The sequence below is a fragment of the Epinephelus moara genome, chromosome 1, assembly GCF_006386435.1.
Source record: "Epinephelus moara isolate mb chromosome 1, YSFRI_EMoa_1.0, whole genome shotgun sequence".
NCBI lineage: Eukaryota > Metazoa > Chordata > Actinopteri > Perciformes > Serranidae > Epinephelus > Epinephelus moara.
In genome coordinates, this window is record NC_065506.1 from 32,476,771 (window position 1) to 32,496,399 (window position 19,629).

A 19,629-nucleotide genomic window follows, 5' to 3' on the forward strand; every position below is an offset into this window, starting at 1 on the left:
TGACTTAACGTCGCGACCACAACAAGGCTGTTAAGTCGTGTTCAGTGTGTCGACACTCTGTAGTCAAGTTTAGCCACTTGTTAGCAACTGCCTTAGGGTTCAGAATTCACTAGTGGCACATTTACTGACGTGATTTATTGTTGAAGAACGAAAAAATGATAATCTCTTAACTTGTGCTAACCACAGCCCTTATTTCAGGCATCTAGCCCAAAGTGGAATGCTAACTAATCTCAGGCTAATCTTTTAGGGCTCACCCCTGAACCAATTTATGACTTGAGTGATTTAGACTTTTTCTGTTGCAATACCACAAGGTTGAATTTGTAGTTCATTTATGCGTTGTCTCTATATCAGTGGATTGCTGTGAAATTTGGAACATGCAGTCAGTGTCCCCAGAGGCTGAACTGTTTTCTCTCGCAGCAACACCTGATCAAAATTTCCTTTTATCCAGTACTTTGGTTTATGACCAATTACCTGCAGAATTAATGAAATTCCTATCTGCCTCAGCTGAGTTTAGTGCTAATTATAAAATGTTAGCATGCTAAAATGCTAAACTATGATGGTGACCACCATGGTAAATGTTATACCTGCTAAACATAAACATGCTACCATTATCATTGTGAGTATGTTAGCATGCTGAGGTGAGCATTTAGCTCAAGTATATTAGCATGACTGTAACCTGCAGATTACAGAGGAAACAATCTGATTTGGGGGCTGTGTAATCCTTGATTTTTTTGTAGTGCAGGCCTCTGCTCTATTGTTTTGTTCCACTCACAAATGCATGTATGTGTGCACCTGCATTCCAGCCATACTTCTGTAAGAAGGAGGCTGTATTACAGTACGGGCACTCCTTTTCTCAGCTCCCTCCTCTTCCTCCTCCTCCTCACTGCAGGAAGTAATTGAACTTGAGCAAGCATGTGCACACACACGCGCACACATGCGCACACACACACACACACACACACACACACACACACACAAAACAAATCCCAAAGTCCATTACTTTGAGTCAGGAGTGTTGTGCTGCAGTTCACACCAGCTTTAGCCTCTAGAGCGCAACACTATCACATCAGTCAGGTCGTCTCTTAATAAAGAAGCTGGCTCCTGTGGAGGTCTCGCAGCCAGCAGTTGCTACTGTCACTCATTATCATCACAGCCTCCCCCTGCACACACACACACACACACATACACACACACACCCACACACATACGGGCAAGTTTGAGCTTGTGCAAACACCCACACATGACCCCAGTATGCATGCACACACACTCAGCCACTTGCAGACGCACACACACACATACACACACACAAAAGCACACATGAGCCAAGGAGCATGGGCAGCAGGGTCACCCTAGCGCCATGCTTCATAAAGGGCGCCGTTACAATAGGTTTACTGTTACTCTGATGACTGCTGGGATACAATAGGACTGAATGTACTGGCCTGATGCTCCTCCATTTCTCTCCAGTTTTCACTTGATGACAAGGAAGACAGACTGAGACGAGACAGCATGATATCAGAGGACGCCCCTGAAGGTGAGTTGGCTCATTGCAGCGTTATGTGTACTTCCATTTCTATGCATAGTAAATGTGTGGTGCTGAGAGAGAGGTATGTGGGAGAATATTTCTGAATTTCTGATGAGACTGATTCTCTTTAAAAATCATGTCATGATGTGTGTTTCAGACACTACTGTCAGATTTATTTCGTTTCCGTGAAACTTAACTGAAAGGCAACAGGTTTTAAATTTTGATTAAAGTCATGTTGAAGTGTATGGTGCAACTGTGGCACCTTATTACACCTAAAGCATCTATAATCCACTTGATCACGCATTCATGCAGGACATGAAATCACCTAAGAAATGAGTGGTTACAAAAAACAGTGTTTGATTGCATCATGCTGTGATATTTCTTGAGAAATTCAGAAAATAATGACAAGCTTGGTGGAGGAGAAGAGAGGAGAGGAGAATAGAGGAGAAGAGAGGAGACTGGCAGGCGCAAAACGAAAGGAAGCGAGCCAAAGGAGGTACAAATGAAATGACAATTTCACAGACCCTCACTTCAAGAGGGCTACTGGGTAAGGTGGATCAAACTACAAAGAGCTGAGGTGAGAAGGGGATGTCATTAAAAGAAGAAAGGAGGAGAAGAAGAAGAGAGGGGTGAGAGGGATTAGTGTAAGAGGGGCGGAGGTGGGGTTTGGTTTGGGGTGACAGATGGGACTCACCCAGATCCAGTGGGGTGTGGTGCTGAATTGTGAGATTCCACAGAGTTGGGACAAGCAACGATATTTGCACTGCAGCTGTCAATGATTCAACACCTACGCAGCTCCACCCTCCTCCCCCCCATCTCACACACACACATACACACATGCACATGTACACACTCACGCTCATATTTTATGTCTTGAGATAGGCCTGCATGCTCGGGTTTGTCTTGAGTCAATCATCAAGTTGAAAACATTCTTGTGAGACAGTGACATGATTCACGTTCTTGTGTCGTTAAAGATTAAGAAAATCTTCTGTTATGGTGTCTGTGGGGTATACAGGCTATATTTGCTTATGGCGTGGTGTGTCTGTATTTTATTATTCCCGCTCAATCAGAGTTTAATGATTAAGCTGTTTTATTAGAGTCAAGTATGACATAAGAATATGAAGTTCCACATTCAAAGTTCTACTTTAAACAAAATACAGAAGGATTCAAAAGTAGAAGTACTCATTCTGAAATGTCAGAAGTGTATTGGTTCATGATAAGAGCTAGTTTTAACTTCTCTATGTACAGTTTGGAGGTTCAGTCCAGCGGGTTCCAGCCCAGGGGTCAGGCCTCTCCAAAAGGTCACACAATAAATCTGCCTTTTATGTGAAATATTGGATAATTTAACCTCTGTGGGCCTCCTGCTGTTATTTAAATGAAACCACCTGAGAGGTTTAGAGGTGAAAAGTCTATTTGGTGGAACTGCTAACAAATCATAGACACAAGAGCTTAGGTTTTGTTTCAACACTGGAGGGGGTGGACACAAGTGAAACAGCAGTTTGGGGTCCTTTTGTTGAGCGCCAAGCGCCTGCACCCTTCATGGTGGAAATGTCTTTAATTTCGTCAAATTAAGAGACCTCTGCTACTTTCATGTTTTTATTGGAGGGGACAAATGCACATGGTTTAAATATTTGGGGGGACGTGTCTCCTGCGTCGCCCCTGAAATCTCTGCATATCCATAGACAACTGAAACGTGACAAGGAGGCCCCAACAGCTTTTTAGAAAGGAGTCACAAGGCATAAAAGTGAACCACTGGTTCACTAAATGTAGTAAAGTCAATGTATGTAGAATGTAGAATAAATGTAATAGAGTAAAAAGTACAATACTCATCTCTGACATGTAGTGAAATTAAGGTATAAAGTGGCAAAAAATTGGACAGGCCTTTAATTCCATTCACACAAAACTGTTGCTCAGGAAATACAAGCAAATTGTTCATTTAAACCAGTATAAATATTACTTGTATAAAAACCAGGCTTTGAATAACATATCAATTATGCTATGACACTTGTTTCATGGCACCTGAGGATAATGGCACCTGGCATACTGACACAACGCAACTTTATCCTGTTAAAACAATATGCACAACTTGGATTAATTTTTATGAGAAACACTTTAGATTCTTTTGATCGGTGGACCCTTACGGACTAAAGGAATATTAATAACTTACCAGGTGGTCAAGGACTGGACACATATTCTGACTTTATAACAGCAGTCTCAACTCATTTTTTCGTCATGCCAGTAAATCTGAATGACTTCAGGTCTTCTCTGGTTTCCGTAAAATGTAGCATCTCCATATTGACAAATGTCTTAACATTTATATTTGTATGTGTGATCTTAACAGCTAACTAACTTTAGCTCAGGTGGGTAGTCAACAATACGGTTTTATACATCCCAAAAACTTGGGTGGCAACCAGACCAGGCGTCTTATTGAGACAGCTGTTTGTTTGTCAAAATGTGTAGCTACACTGGGCTAGTAGAAGGGACTGGGTGTTTAATTGGGACTAGGCTTTTAATTGAAGTTTTTTTCAAGTGACAACTTGAAATATAAAAATACAATGGGATATAATGCAGTAAGGCTCTCTGGCATTCTGAGTCAAGACACATGTAGGCACAATCCTGCATAATGGATCATATGTGCTGTCATGTTCACAGAGAGAGAGAGAATGGAAAACTTGGACAAGAATAAATTGTTAATGTTAATTAATACTGCACATGCAAGGGCATGTGAAATGGAGGGTTTGGGGTCCTCTGCCAGAAAATCTTGAGCACCAAACACTTAATTTCCTGCATCCTGGTGAATGTGTGTGCACCTATCTGTGCCTTTTCTGCATGATTGTGTATGCGTCTTTAATTTTGTCAGAATAAAAGTCCTCTGCTACTTTCATGCACATGTTTTAAACATTGATCTCACCCCCACCTGAAATCTACTTTCCATTACTATCACTTGCCTATTAATAATTAATATCTACTTTATTTTATTCCACAATTTGTTTTCTGTTTAATCTAAAGAGAGTAACTTCTAGATTACAAATTAGTTAGAGGCCAGTATGGCACATGGTTTTGATTTCTCCTCGCGCCAGCCTCGCTTTCTCACCTGGACGGAAGTGCACATAAAAGGCAGCGCAGGTAAAGGCAGCCTCCTCCTCCCCCTCCTCCTCCTCCTCCTCCTCTCTCCAGGTAGCGCGGCGCTCTCTTCTGTACTCCACTTTCGGCTGAGCCGTGGAGGCATGAGGCTGGATAGGGTTCACTCCTGTAAATATGAGACAACTTGAAATATTCTTCTTCTGTTTCCTCATAACCAGTAACCTCACGGACTAATGGGGCTTATACTGCTGAGCCTGATTCTTCGGTACTGGATCAACACCGTGGAGGGTAAGCAGGACTCAAAATCAAGGGCAACACGTTTATGAAGCGCTGACAAAGAGTTACAGTAACTCAAGAGCAAGACCATAAAGGCTGTGGTGGTATTTATTACTGGTGAATGGCCTTTTTTTATGAAAGTGTTTTATTATTTTCAACTACACTTTATCATATAGTTAATACATGTATCACACCTTTGATTCTTCTAATTTGTTTACTCTTGATCAGGTTCAAACACCTTTGAAAAATCTGATCTCCTCCCTGAGAGACTTTTAATTGTTGCAGGAAACAGGTCGATGTTGACACTAACTGTGCACTGTGCTCATGTGTGCTGCAGGATCATGTTCAGCTGGCACCGCTGTGACTTGTGATGAGTGTCTGCAGCTCAGTTCCCACTGTGCCTGGTGCACGCAGGAGGTAAGCTGCCTGGTTTGCATACATGGAAATGCAACATATAAACAGATGACCATGATGCATTCAAAAAAATGTATGGTTTTTGGGCCACAGGCGAGCAAAATGGCATTTCTTGTTTGGATTCTGCACCTGGTGATGATAATATTACTAGATATTTTATGGCATACTTTAAAACAATCTTCATCTGCAAACATGTGACTGTTTCCTCCATCTGCAGAATTTCACAGACTGGTTCTCAGTCAGCAAAAGATGCGACACACTGGATATCTTGCTAGAAAAGGGATGTGCCAAGGACCAGCTGGAGTTCCCGGTTTCCAAAGGCCAAATCCTGCAGGATCGCCCACTCGGGAAGAAAACAGGCAACGTTAACAGCACTCAGATCTCCCCACAGAAAATGGCACTCAAGTTACGACCTGGTACGCAACCCAGCACATTCTGATTTGATGAAGCGGTTCCCCGTTTTCAGAAGGAATGATGGTAATTAAGGTGTTGATTCTATTTCTGCACAGGCAGTCAGATGACTTTCCAGGTCAAGATTCAACACACGGAGGACTATCCTGTGGACATCTACTACCTGATGGACCTCTCTGCGTCCATGATCGACGATCTCAAGATGATCAAAGACTTGGGCTCCACCCTGTCTAAAGAGATGGCCACCCTCACCAGTAAATTTCGAATGGGCTTTGGCTCTTTTGTGGAGAAACCTGTCCTGCCTTTCATCAAGATCACAGAAGAGGAGCTGGCCAACCCCTGCAGGTAATACAATAACAAGACCAAAGACTTTTACAACATCATTTCTCTGATGTTTTAATTTGTCATTTGGTATCTCAGAGAATCTTACCTTTAAATCTGTTTGACCTCTGCTGACCTCTGTTGCAGCGGCGTAGGCTCGGACTGCTTGCCGGCGTTTGGCTACAAACACGTCCTGTCTCTGACGAGCAGCACTGAGAAGTTCAATGAGATTATCAAAATGCAGCGTGTATCTGCAAATATTGACGTGCCAGAGTGCGGCTTTGACGCTGTCATGCAGGCAGCTGTTTGTGGGGTAAGATTTTGTGTTTGAAATATCTCAAAGATATACATTTAAGTTTGTGATTCTGTCTCGTCAACTTGTATAAAAAGGAGGATAAGTAACATGATGTGTCTCATAGGACAAGATAGGCTGGAGGAATGATTCCATGCGTTTGCTGGTGTTTGTCAGTGACGCTGACTCACACTTCGGGATGGACAGTAAGATGGCCGGCATTGTGATTCCCAACGATGGGCAGTGTCACCTGGATGCCAATAACGAATACTCCATGTCCACAGTGCAGGTGAGTCCATCTTTAGAGAGACTATTTGTTCTTCTCATTTGCATTGTGCAGTGATAGCATTGTTTTACAAGTCACAAGTAAGTCTTAAGTCTTTGCACTCAAATTTTAAGTCATGTCCCAAGTCCTAAACTTTGAGTTTCAAGTCCTAAACAAGTCACAATGCGTTCTTCAATAAATGTAATGCCATTTTAGCAACAAAGTAATAACATTTTAAATTTACAAATATCATGTTTACTTTCAAAAGTTCCTTTTTGTTTGTTAAAACAAGTTTGTTGGAAGTTGTCTGTAATTTTAGACCCACATGTTTATCATACTGTCCTTTACATGTTATACACCATGTAGTTTTTGTACGGGAATTAGATTATCGTTCACATTCATTCTATGTGTGGCCCTGTAATAGACTGGCGACCTGTCCAGGGTGTACCCCGACTCTCACCCAGTGTCGGCTGGCATAGACTCCAGCCCCCCCGCGGCCCTTAACAGGATAAGCCGTTATGGAAAATAAATGACTGAATTAAATTATCTCTGGTATCTTTTTTTTTATGCCGATCATTAACGTAACGCGACTGGATGGTGTCGGAATGGTTCAAACAAAGTGGATCATCGGAGGAATTAAGTGTCGACTTGCTGGGAATGACCAGCGTTAACATTAGCTGATTCAGGGAAATGAACTGAGTCCTGACACACTTTTTAAAATAACACACTTTTCCATCTTTGGGCTTGGTGGAACATATCCAGTATTTTCAAGACACAAGGCTCAAGCCCAAATGAAGTCATGAGTCATTTTTGTTAGAGTCCAAGTCAAGTCTGAAGTCATCGAATTTGTGACTCGTCATATGACCCGAGCCTGAACCTCTGCTTCTTTGATTTCAGTTTCATGTCTTTAATTAATTTCATTAGTCATTTTAGGGACTGGTGTGATGACTCATCACTTTACAGCACACTCATTCTTTACATTGCCCCATCTCTTTCCCAGGAGTATCCAACGCTCGGTCAGCTGATTGATAAGGTGCTGGAGAACAATATCTTACTAATATTTGCTGTGACAGAGCACCAGGAACCCATCTATAAGGTAATTGTTTTTTCGAAATGTATTGACTTCTTTACAGTAGAATATCTCGGAACTAGAGAACTGAAAACATGCAGGTGTTTGTGTGTGTGTGCACACAATGTTTACTGAGGTTAGCATATTTATTCATGGAGCTGCATTCTCATTCAGCCTGTTCGAACTAGCCCTCTTTTCTTCCCTTGAATTTTTTTCTGTGCTTTTCTTCGAGCCAAGTCTGCCCACATTTCTAACAGCAACTTTAATGTTTATCTGTTGGTTGTTGTTTTTTTTTTTCTCACAGAACTATGCAAATCTCATACCTGGCGCCACAGTTGGAGTCCTGGCGACAGATTCGCGGAACATCCTGGAACTGATCGTAACAGCATACAAAGTAAATAAACAGTCTTGGTGATCTGGTTGTGCGGGCTGGCTGTGTGTGTGTGTGTGTGTGTGTGTGTGTGTGTGTGTGTGTGTGTGTACAGGCACAGGTCATAAGAAATAAGACAGCAAACACCTGCTGTTATAAAACCAGTGAACCTGTTTAAATTAAGTGTTTTAGGCTTAAACCAGAGTTTAAACCAAAACATTTTAACGTACAACATGCATGACTTAACCCTCTATACATCCTCTAGACATTATCTCTGCCTTCTCCATTCCTTCCCATTCTCTTGCCTCTCCTCTTTCGTTGTCTTCTATTCCATTTCCCCCCCCACCACCCGGTGCCTTGCATCAGCATGTTTGACAGCAAGTCTCTGCTTGTCTCAGCTGTTTGATCTCCGCGCTCCTCCTGACTCTGACTTGCTCTTTCTTCCTTACTCTCTCTCTGTCTTTCTCTGTCTGCCTACCTCTTGCGTTCTGTCTGTAAATCCCCCCTGGCGGCGGTAACTGGAGGCAAGTCCTCTAATTACTTCATCACTTATGTCATTTACACCCATTTTTAGCCTCTGCCACGTTAACCACACTGAAAAGAGAAGCCCTTATCATACGGATTGTACAGAGGTGTGGTTCTGAGGGGAAATAAAAATACAAACAGAGGGATATTTAGTGATGGAAGACACATGATTAGTATTTATACTTACCTTCAGTTTTGGGTTAATGTGTGCTGCTCAGTGGATATATATTTTAGCCACCCAGCTTTAAATTACCTTTAACATATTTACTGAATAACAGTAAAGTCTTTTGAATCCGTTCTTTGCTTTAATCCATCTTTCAATTGGGTGTATCCCGTAAACGTCCCCGTGTTTTCTCCTCCTTAGCAACACTGAAGGCACAGTACAATTACAGGCCTACAGGAAACACACAATTAACCCTCTGTTAGCAACCAGACAGTCCGTCACAGAGTTCATTAGTCAGTCAAACACAGCCTTTCCTGCAGTTGAGGTTGGCTGTCGCTCTGTCCTCAGGTGCTTTGTACAGCCCAGCACACCTGGGATGATGACTCACCTAAAAAGAGAGAGCAAGATAGGAGGGTTCAAAAAGCCTCAGCACGCTACAGGTCAGCGCAGGGTGAAAGTGTAATTCCCCTTAAAGCTCTGGAAATTCCTCTTCATGACAATTGAAGTCAGTATACTGATTTGATGGGGGTTTAGAACAGGTTGTTCAGTACCTGGTCTGTGCTGCTTTCCTTACAAGGTGCTGAAATGTATTTGCACTGTTTTCCAGGAACTACGATCAGAGATTGAACTGGAGGTCCTTGGAGACACAGAGGAGCTCCAGATGTCTTTTACAGCCATTTGTCCAAATGGGACCGTCCTCACTGATCTGAAACGCTGCTCCAACATCAAACCTGGAGAGACGGTCAGTTGTTTGGCTCTAAACTGCCCTTTGTATTTGTGGAACACCCTTTACACAGGCTACTGCAGTTCAAAGTACTTTACAGGTGACTGACAAACTGATAAGAGTATAAAGGGAAATCGCAGTATTGCCCCATGTCTTTGTGTCTAAGTGGTTAATGGTAACAACAGTTTTTAAATTTGGTACAGTATTGCAGCCACAGTAGTGAAATGCAATGTAATCTCTATGGGCAATTTTGCAAAGTTAATTTACATCCAATAAAGTGCTTGTTTTGGCCACTGACAGGCTCAGATTGTGTCTGACAACATTGCAGACAAGAGAATACAGAGAAATGAAGTGTTTTTTCTTTACCTTTCATTGGTCTGGTCTGTTTCGTAGTGTGTATAACCAAGTCTCGATCATAGAGAAGCCCTGTTCTGAAATCTTGATGACTCGATAAAAGCTGCTGCACAGAAGGTTTTTGTCACCTAGGATTCACTAAAAGTTTCGACAGAGGACTTGTGAGACCTTCGTGGTTTACATATTAAAAGCATTTCAGAAAAGACTGGCGTTAGACTGCGTGCCGATTTAAGGACTTGGAAAAGAATTTTAAAATTATTACAAGAATTTCCAGGCAACTGAGAAAAAGATGAAGACGGCTCAAAGTACTGAATCTATTCTGCCTGATTGGGTAGACCAGATAGGAATGTATTACAAGAGTCAGTGTTTCCCAGAGAGAGAAATAGTCAATCTTTAGCTATGTTTTACAGATAATAAAAAATCTAATTTGATAATATTCACTATATACAATAAACCTTCAGGTTCAGTTTTTAGTCAAAGATGACACCAACGTTACGAGCCTGTTGGCCAGGCGTAACTCTCAGGACTGTTAACACAGTTATGAGGTCATTTACTCCCCCAGCCGCACCACCTGTAATTGATAGTTCAGTTTTATCCTTTTTTGAGATGTGAAAGTGGGTCCTGTGTGACCGGGAGACGCCGGCATGTAAAGCTGCATTTGCTCTCTATTTAATGTAGAGCTGCAGTGATTAGTTAATTAGTTGTGAAGACGAACATTAGAAAATCAGTTATGTCAAATGTTCTTTTTCTACGTTCTTTTCCTTGTCTTATGTGATAGTAAACTGATTATGTGTGGATTTTTTGATAATGTTGGCAATGTGATGACAGCATCTTGGACTGTGGGAAATTATAATTGTTACATATTTCTGTTTTCTGATATGTTAAAGACAAAACGAATAATCAATTGATCAAAGACATAATCGACAAATTAGGGCGAGACACCTGAGGAATTGATTATTCGATATGTTAAAGGCAAAACGAATAATCAATTGATCAAAGACATAATCGACAAATTAGGGTGAGACACCTGAGGAATTAAATATAGACAGGAATTAAACTGAAAAGTCTGGTGTATGTAAGTGCTGCTGAAGTGGAGATTTCTGGCTCCAAATATGAGAAAAAATCATTTTGAGAAAAAAAAAAAAAGACACTACAGGCGAATAGGAAAAAAATCAACTCACCATGAAACTTCCCCACTTGACAAATTTTATGTTTAAATATGCAACTGAGGCATTGTCTAATTAAATTTTTGCTTTTTTATACATTTCCGAAACAGAAATCTGAACTAAAATAAAGATCTTTATGTGTATTTTTGATATTTATAAGACGAGTTATGGAAGACAAATAGCTCAAAATCTCAAAATTGACCACTGCATGAAAAATGTTTTTATCCAGGGTGACTGCCTTTATGAATTAATAATGAACCCTATTATTAGTTGCAGCCATAATTGGTGAATGCGGTGAATTAAAATGATACACTGGTGATATTCTATATTTTTCTTACTGGCAACAAAACACATAAAAAGACCAAAAGGCGTTAGTTCGTCTTAATAGTTTCTGATCCTCTCAGCCTCTCTGTGTCGTCTTTAAAAAAAATCTTCTTTGAATATTGGGTCAAACATTCAAAGTATTATTTTTAGATAGGCTGAATAATGTCCTAAAACAACTGTTCAGAGGCAGCTTTAAATACATTTGCTCCTCTAGTGAGTATTTATGGCAGCAGGATGGTGTGTATGGGTTTGGATCAAAATGAACCACAGTGCCCATTTTCTATTTCATGAAGGAACATGTCAGCAACAGTGTGGCTCATTTTTGTGTTTTTAGTGGATTTTGGACGACAGTGGAGCTTCATGGGACAGAGGAATTAGCTGTATCAGGCCTTGGTGGTTCCACAGGCACAACATGTTAACTGGACTTCCTCTTTTCTCCTCAGGTTGTGTTCAACGTGTCTGTGGAGCTCCCAGGATGCCTGTCAGGCGTTCGGCACTTCTCCCTCAAACCGGTGGGTTTACAGGACATTCTGGAGGTGGAACTGGAATCTCTTTGCTCGTGTGACTGCCGGCAGCCTCCTGAAGCAAACAGCACCCAGTGCACCGAGGGCCAAGGGGCTTTCCAGTGTGGCGTATGTGTGTGTCAGCCGGGGTTCCTGGGAGCGCAGTGCGAATGTAATGAGGAAAGTGCTTTGTTGAGCAACTGCCTTGCAAACAATGAATCCGAGATATGTAGCGGTCAGGGGCAGTGCTACTGCGGACAGTGTGTGTGTCATGCATCCAGCTTTGGAAGCATCTACGGACCTTACTGCGAGTGTGACAATTACTCCTGTGTCCGCTTCCGTGGGGAGCTCTGTGGAGGTGAGTAACACACACGAGTGTTCGAGATTACTCACGTGTTTTTGTGTTGAGCCTTTTGCTTTAGTGATTTTGTGTTTGCAGGCCACGGGATGTGTGACTGCGGGGAGTGTCACTGTGAGAGCGGCTGGACAGGGGAGTATTGTAACTGCAGCACCAGCACTGAGGCGTGCATGTCAGAGGATGGCACTCTCTGCAGCGGACGGGGGAGATGTGAGTGTGGTCACTGTGTCTGCTCTGTACCTGGAGCATCTGGGGACAGGTGTGAGAAGTGCCCAACGTGTGGAGACGCCTGTAGCTCCGCAAGGTGAGAACGAATTCAAGCCATCAGCTCTGAGAGGCGAAACAGGATGTGATGTGGAGCCTTTTGTCGGCTTTACCTCTGTAATTGCTGTTTCTTCAGCTAAAAGATATAAGATGTTGTCTCTTTGCGCCACATGATCCGTCTGTTCCTTTGAGTACAGGCGTATCAGGTTCTAGTCCCCTTGTTCACATGTGTCTACACCTTCCATGCGACATCAAAAGACAGCTAATGTCCCCAACACAGCACTCAGAGATTTTCTTGCTCCACTGTAAAGCAGCTGTCAGGGCTGGTGCCATTTGATACCACTGTTACAGGGCAGCCGGGTGATAGAGAGTGAGTCAAGCCTTGGGAAAACTGTGATAAGTGACCAACACTGTGATTTCTTTGTGCCCGTTGTGACGGTGATTGAAGCCTCATTAAGCCTTCGCTTCTGGAGAGGCACTGAGTCATCTCTGAAGAAAACCTGACCTGTTGTTTTTCCACTTGTTTTAACACCAGGCCCTGTGTCGAGTGCCATCTGCAAGATAAGGACGATGCCGAGGTGTGTGATCAAAAGTGCAGCGTCCCTAAAATTTCTATCAACACAACAACAGGTAAAGGACTCCACAGCCTGTATACAAGAAGCAGCACTGCTTTTAATCATATGATGCACTTCCTCATGTATCTTATCACTTATGCCAGGTGGAGGGCAGTGTAATATCACTATATTTTAACGCATGCAAAATTAAATGTTTGATCATGTTGCATCACATGGAAACAAAGGCTTTGCAACTGTTAAGAAAAACTTTACTCACCAATTTTGCACACAGAAAGGCACTTTGAATAAGTTTCTCTATAGCCAGATATTGCATCAATCCATCGACCCAGCTTGGCTTGTGTTGTCGAGTAACAGAAATGTGGTCAGTAATTGATGTATACTCCAAAGCATCAATTTGGAAATCAGAAAGAAGATTAAAAAACACCACAAAAGATCAAATAATGATTCATTCATTCATTCATTTCCGTAACTGCTTATCCTCTTGAGGGTCGCGGGAGGGCTGGAGCCGATCCCAGCTGACATTGGGTGAGAGGCAGGGTTCACCCTGGACAGGTCGCCAGACTATCACAGGGCTGACACATAGAGACAGACAACCATTCAGGCTCACATTCACACCTACGGATAATTTAGAGTCACCAATTAACCTGCATGTCTTTGGACTGTGGGAGGAAACATAGAAGGGCTCCCTCCTGGGATCAAACCAGGAACCCTCTTGCTGTGAGGCGACAGTGCTCACCACTACAGCACCGTGCCACCCAAATATAGATTAATTTGCTGAAATTTTATAAACACTCAATCTGCCTCTTGTCAAATATATGTCAAACTTGTCAACTTTAGAATTTATGTTGATTTTTAAAAGGTTTAAAATGATGAATAATTAGTTTGGAGACTAAGAGGATGCAGGCATTCAAATTAATGTACAGTAGCTGCGATTATACGTGTTTCAACCCATTAACTGCACTTCATATGACTTATCTACTCCCCAAAAGAAGCCATATGTCTTTAGGTTGACTGTGCCAGTCAACCACGTACAACAGGTCATGTCAGTACAGTGTGAGATTCAACTAGCTGATACTTGAAACTTGCTTCAGGTGGTTGATGTATCACAGGGAATATTTTGTTTCCCTCTTGTTACATTAACATCTAAAGTGGTTTTGGGTGTGGACTGGTTTTTTTTTATGTATTGGCGCCTTCAAGAACTACAGTGGAAACCTGAAACATACGAAATGGCCACCACGAAGCAATTGTTTTTCAAAAAACTTGTTTTCTTCCCCACAACATCTGTGTTTGCTTTGTTGTCAGTCAGGTTTGTTGATAACACACAGTAGCTGACGAATGTTTGGCCTTTTGGCAGCCAAACTTGAATATGAGTTTCTTGGAAGAGATTAACAAGGAAGAATTTTCAAAACAGTCCTTGACAGTGATAAAACGCTGACAGCAAACAAGGTCACTAAATATTCTCTGTGAAGGATCCCCAGCAGGTTTCAAGTTTATATAAGTTTATATATTGACACTGGCATAAAATTAATCAATGGATTCCAGGAAGGAAGTTACTTAACATACTAGATCATGTAAAATAAGCAATAAGGTAAGGCTCTTAAAGGAACAGTGTGTAAGATTTAGGGGGATATTGTGGCATCTAGTGGTGAGGATTGTAGAGTCCAACCAGATGAATCTTCTCCAGGTTAGGGTGCCGTCAGTGTTTATTGTTCAGGGTTTTTTTTTGCTGGGAGTGGATTTATCTGCAGAGGTCTCTTCCTCTCCAAAACAAACAGAGCAGGTGAATAAAACCAGTAAAAAAACACACCAAATAAAGCAGTTTAACATAACAAATCCGTGTTTCTCCCACACTGTTCGGCATGTCGCAGCTCGACCCCCAGCCCAGCACCTCCTAATGTGCGCTCACCTTTTTTCTGATCCAGACATTCAGGTTTTTACCATGAGCCAGATTATCTGTAGAGGTCTCCTCCTCTCCAAAACAAACAGACCTGGTATTATAAGCTGGTGAAAACACTGAATAAAGCCGTTTGACATCACAAATCAGTGTTTCTCAAATGCTGTCTGGCATGTCGGAGGCAAGCCGCCAGCCCAGCACCTGCTAATGTGTGCTTGTGTTTTTTCTCGGATAACTTAAGATCTAGATGTACTGGAGGTTTTTACCAGGAGCCGAAGTATTTGCAGAGGTCTCTTCCCCTCCAAGACAAACAGACCTGGTGATTTAAACCAGTAAAAACACTGAATAAAGTGATTTTACGTTACAAAATCAGTGGTTTTCTGAATCTCTTGTCACAGAGGGGCTGCTAACTACAGTGGCCAATGCAAAAATATGAATGGGCCGGTCTAGAGCCAGTGTTTGGTTTGTCCGTTCTGGGCTACTGTAGAAACATTGTGGTGCAACATGGTAACAAAAACACAGCTATTCTTATTGTCATACACTAAAGAAAACATACTTATTATATCATACTCCATTTCTCATATATACCCCCCAAATCCTACACACTGGACCTTTAAAATTAAAATTGAGATCTTAAAAATTAGAGTTACAGTACTACGTTTTCATCCAGCAGCTAAGTCTCGTTCTTAAATATTGTATTATTATGTTATAAAATCAATCTCTGTGTATTGACTTCAAAGCTTATTACATCTACATACACCAGTCTATATACACCAGTCTTTTAGCACTATCTCTACCTGTGCTGTAGATGCTTGTTGTTTCTGTTCTCTCAGCTCAGTGTTTTTGATAGTGGTATCAACATAGGGCCATGCTTAGTTTCCCCATGGGTCAGAGATCTGGAGGAATGCTGACCTGCACCGACTCGGGTGTCTCTCTGAAGCCTGTATCCACCACTCTCTAACACAACACCATCCATGTCTATTGAGGCAGCAGCGGACAATGGGGAACATATTATTTACCTTGTTGTACAGGCAGAGCTATTGTGGTGCATGTGAATGGCCAAAGGACCCCGTCTTCCTTTATAGAAGAGATTATTTTAAACCCGCTATACTTGTGCAAGCTGAGAGGTATATCTGATTATCACAGAGGATTTTCAGGCTTCAGATGTTACATACAATGGCGTGGTTCACACACACACATGCACAGACACTAGATTGTGGGCTTTGATATGGAAATCACACTGACAGCACAACAGAGGAGAGCATATCCTTTTACATTCTCAGCACAATGTGGAAAGGGAAGATGATATACGATGGATTTGTGCCTTCATTATGGATATGTATGTTCACGTTTCCTCTTAGATTATGACAAGAGCCCTTCTATGCAATGCAAGCTGATGACGGAGAATGAGTGCTGGATCTCGTTTAATGTCGTAGGAGGTGAGACAGGGATCACTACCTACGACCTCCAGATGTTCGGTAAGTTTTTACAACAATGTGGATAACATTAAATAGAAGGCTTTCCTGGTTTGAGTCTCATCTCCTCCTCTAACCTGTCCCAGGTTGCCCTGAGACTCCCAACATCCCCATGATTATTCTGGGGGTCTCCCTTTCCATCGTGTGTATCGGCCTGATCCTGCTGGCTGTGTGGAAGGTGCTGGTGTCTGTCCACGACCGTAAAGAGGTGGCCAAGTTTGAGGCTGAGAGGGCAAAGGCAAAATGGCAGACGGTAAGATACGGCTGGTAATATGTTTTGTTGTCCACAAATCCCATGAAACACTGAAACCAACAATGAACTGATGCTTCCAGCATGTATATGTGATATGCCCAGTATAGCTTAATCCTCTGTGCCATAAACCTGAACAACAGATTATCAATTTGATTATCAAACTGTGACAAATGTGCCCGCACCCTCACCCCACAACCGGCATCTACACCAGATTATAAAAAGACATACTGATAGTATAATGCAATATGAGGCAGTTGAGACATCATGATTTGAAGGATAATCATGTTCTAAATTTTGGTACTACATTTCCCATAATGCTTTGAGAGATGTAAACAGGAAGTGTAATATTGCCAGTTTGCCATGGACTCATGCTGCATTCACATGCTCCTCAGATGGTCCCATTTCCCAAGTTGGGAAATGGTTCTTCTGGCTTTGGTGTGTTTATGAGCTTGAGGTTGGAATGTGGAAACATCATGGACACCCCAAAGAAGACATGTTGTATTTCATTTTATCTAGAGCATTTAAACAAGCTTTATATTACAACTGATTTTGTCTCAGACTTGTTGCTGCACCAGTACATTCTCCTAAACTACTAAAATATTGCTTCACCTGACGAGTGCTAATAAATAATTTTTCTAACTAATCTCGGTCACTCTACATGGACAGCATCTAACGGTTACAACTTAATACCACATTACTAATTACATTTGAGCAAACAGTTGATATGCAATGTCTAAAATAATGAATGTTTATTACCTCCAACCAAACATTTACTTTTGTCCGCCATGTTTTGGCATATACCATGTTAACCCGGCAACTTGTGTACCAAGATTTTTGTCAACTTTCAAGTAGTTCTTCCCACTTGCGGGGGCGGTTATCTGAATTTTCCCAGTCGGGTACTCATTTTTCCGATTATTTTGATACCACATGAATGCAGGGTTAGTCAGTTAGCTGTGAAGTTAGTTGAGTTAAATTTTTGCATATATTTGTTAACATTTTGACAAACTTGTCACCACTGAAAGTATGCCAAATTAGCTATTAGCAGTTACTGTTTGCAGTCTACCCACAAAATGTACAGGTGACTATCACTGGAGTCACTGGAGTACTTTAATACTGAAAATAAAATGTAAAAATGTGGTGATTCCCATGAGGAGTGATGGAGGATATAGCAGCAATCAGGCACTAAGGGTTTTAATGGTTACCCCTAAAACTAAATTGCCTTTCACCTTATTCCCAGTAAAGAAGTAGTCCCGAAAAGCAGTATTTACTTCTATTTGAGTAACAATTGCTGAAAACTTGAATACCCAGCTGATTTAGAAAGATCCTCAGCCTTTTTAGAGAATAAAAGTACAAGTGACCTACTTGTAAAGATTGACCTTTTCAATGGAATGAGTGGGTTTGGGGCTACAAACCACAGGCTGGTATTTTGGGAAGGATCAACACATTGTTGGTTTTGGTCTTTTCATGGTGATTGTTGACAATAATAAATATTGAATATTATAGCCTGAATGTTCTGGAAATAATTTTTTAATAATCAGTTAATCTAATTTATCTTAATTTGTGTTTTTTCTTTGTCTCTCTTTCAGGGGACCAACCCTCTCTTCAAAAGCTCAACGTCTACATTCAAAAATGTAACTTATAAGAACACACAGAGAGAAAGGATGATTACACTGGATCACTACTGATGACAAACTGGAGGCAAACCAACATCTGAGTGCACTTAAGTGTGTGTGAATTAGTATGTGTGTACGTGTGAGTGGGTGTGTGTTTGAGACAGAGGGAAAAAATTTTGTACTAAAATTTGTTTTCGTACGAATCTCTGTGTTGATTCAGAGACGTTATAACACAGTAGACGACACTGTGAACAGACAAACACTACATGATGAACTTGCTGCTGTAAAAGTGCACTGTCGATGTACTGTTAAACACTGCACTTTCCTGATGCATTGTCCTACAAACTTTAAATTTTGTCTACTGTAACATGCAGCTTAGAAAGGAGGAGTCTGCACTACGAGTGGTCTACTACTGAAAAAAAATCTTTGTTTTATTCTATTGAATGTAAATATACAGGTGGATTATTATGACTTTTTTTTAAAAAATATTGTGTTTGTTGGTGTTTTATTGTAAAGCAAGGCTGAGCCTTCGATGTTGATAATTGAGTTTTTTTTAGTGGCATGGCACATAAATAAAGTTGAATTTTGTTTTATTGTGAAATGTATGTTACAAAGTGGTTCTTAACACTGACAGATATTGATTAGATTGATTGGATTTGGTGCTAAGAAATCCTACTTAAAGTTTATTTTGTTTATTGGAGCGCTGGTGGCTTAGTGGTAGAGCAGGCGCCCCATGTACAAGATTGTTGCTGCAGCGGCCCGGGTTCGACTCCAGCCTGTGGCCCTTTGCTGCATGTCACTCCCTCTCTCTCTCCCCCCTTCACGCTTGTCTGTCCTATACATTAAAGGCTAAAAAGCCCTAAAAAATGTCTTTAAAAAAAAGTTTATTTTGTTTACAGTGGGAGCGCATTCAGTAGGGTTTAGCTAAGTACTCTGATGAAGGGAGTCTCTGGTACGGATAATGTACTTTTTACGAGTATGAGTATCATTCAAGGAAAAATGTGCCAATATTTGTACTCATGATGAAGGAAGCCCCTTTTTTGATGGCTGCTTTTAATCTTTTTTGTTGCTCACAAATGATCTAAGTTCAATCCTGAGATTGTTCTGTAAATAGTTTTCAAATAATGATGAATATACCAACTTTCGATCAACCGATATTAATATAATTTAATTATTAATGATAATAATTTTATATAATAATTAATATAATTTTAAAATAACAACTTCTGGTTTGGCCCCACCTGTTTTTGGTTTAAGCCCCACCCACTTCCGGTTTAAACTCAGTCAGTTCAGAGAACAAACATGGATACAAATAGTTTAGTTCAGTCAGGAACACTTTAGTCAAAGAAAATCTTATTTCCATTTGCAATATTATATTTGGCAGTATGGCTCTGCTCTGGGGCCTCTCTGCCTT

At 41.2% G+C, this 19,629-nt stretch overlaps 1 protein-coding gene across 1 annotated transcript; it reads left to right on the forward strand.

Annotated features, from left to right (window-relative positions):
• Positions 1 to 1,350: 1,350 nt before the first annotated feature.
• On the forward strand, positions 1,351 to 19,074 carry itgb6 (integrin, beta 6). Its single transcript, XM_050053372.1, has 16 exons — positions 1,351 to 1,531; positions 4,825 to 4,894; positions 5,220 to 5,299; positions 5,514 to 5,712; positions 5,806 to 6,052; positions 6,176 to 6,341; positions 6,448 to 6,609; positions 7,586 to 7,681; positions 7,959 to 8,048; positions 9,320 to 9,454; positions 11,724 to 12,141; positions 12,223 to 12,445; positions 12,941 to 13,035; positions 16,236 to 16,352; positions 16,436 to 16,602; positions 18,189 to 19,074. The coding sequence occupies exons 2-16, from the start codon at positions 4,840 to 4,842 to the stop codon at positions 18,285 to 18,287; spliced, it is 2,349 nt and encodes a 782-aa protein (XP_049909329.1). The 5' UTR covers positions 1,351 to 1,531; positions 4,825 to 4,839; the 3' UTR covers positions 18,288 to 19,074.
• The last annotated feature ends 555 nt before the right edge of the window (positions 19,075 to 19,629 follow it).

Coding starts and splice junctions, on each gene's coding strand:
- itgb6 (XM_050053372.1), top strand. CDS start 4,840: ATGGGGCTTATACTGCTGAGCCTGATTCTTCGGTACTGGATCAACACC. Junction 6,053..6,175: donor GAGCTGGCCAACCCCTGCAG/GTAATACAATAA, acceptor CCTCTGTTGCAG/CGGCGTAGGCTCGGACTGCT. Junction 12,446..12,940: donor GACGCCTGTAGCTCCGCAAG/GTGAGAACGAAT, acceptor TTTTAACACCAG/GCCCTGTGTCGAGTGCCATC.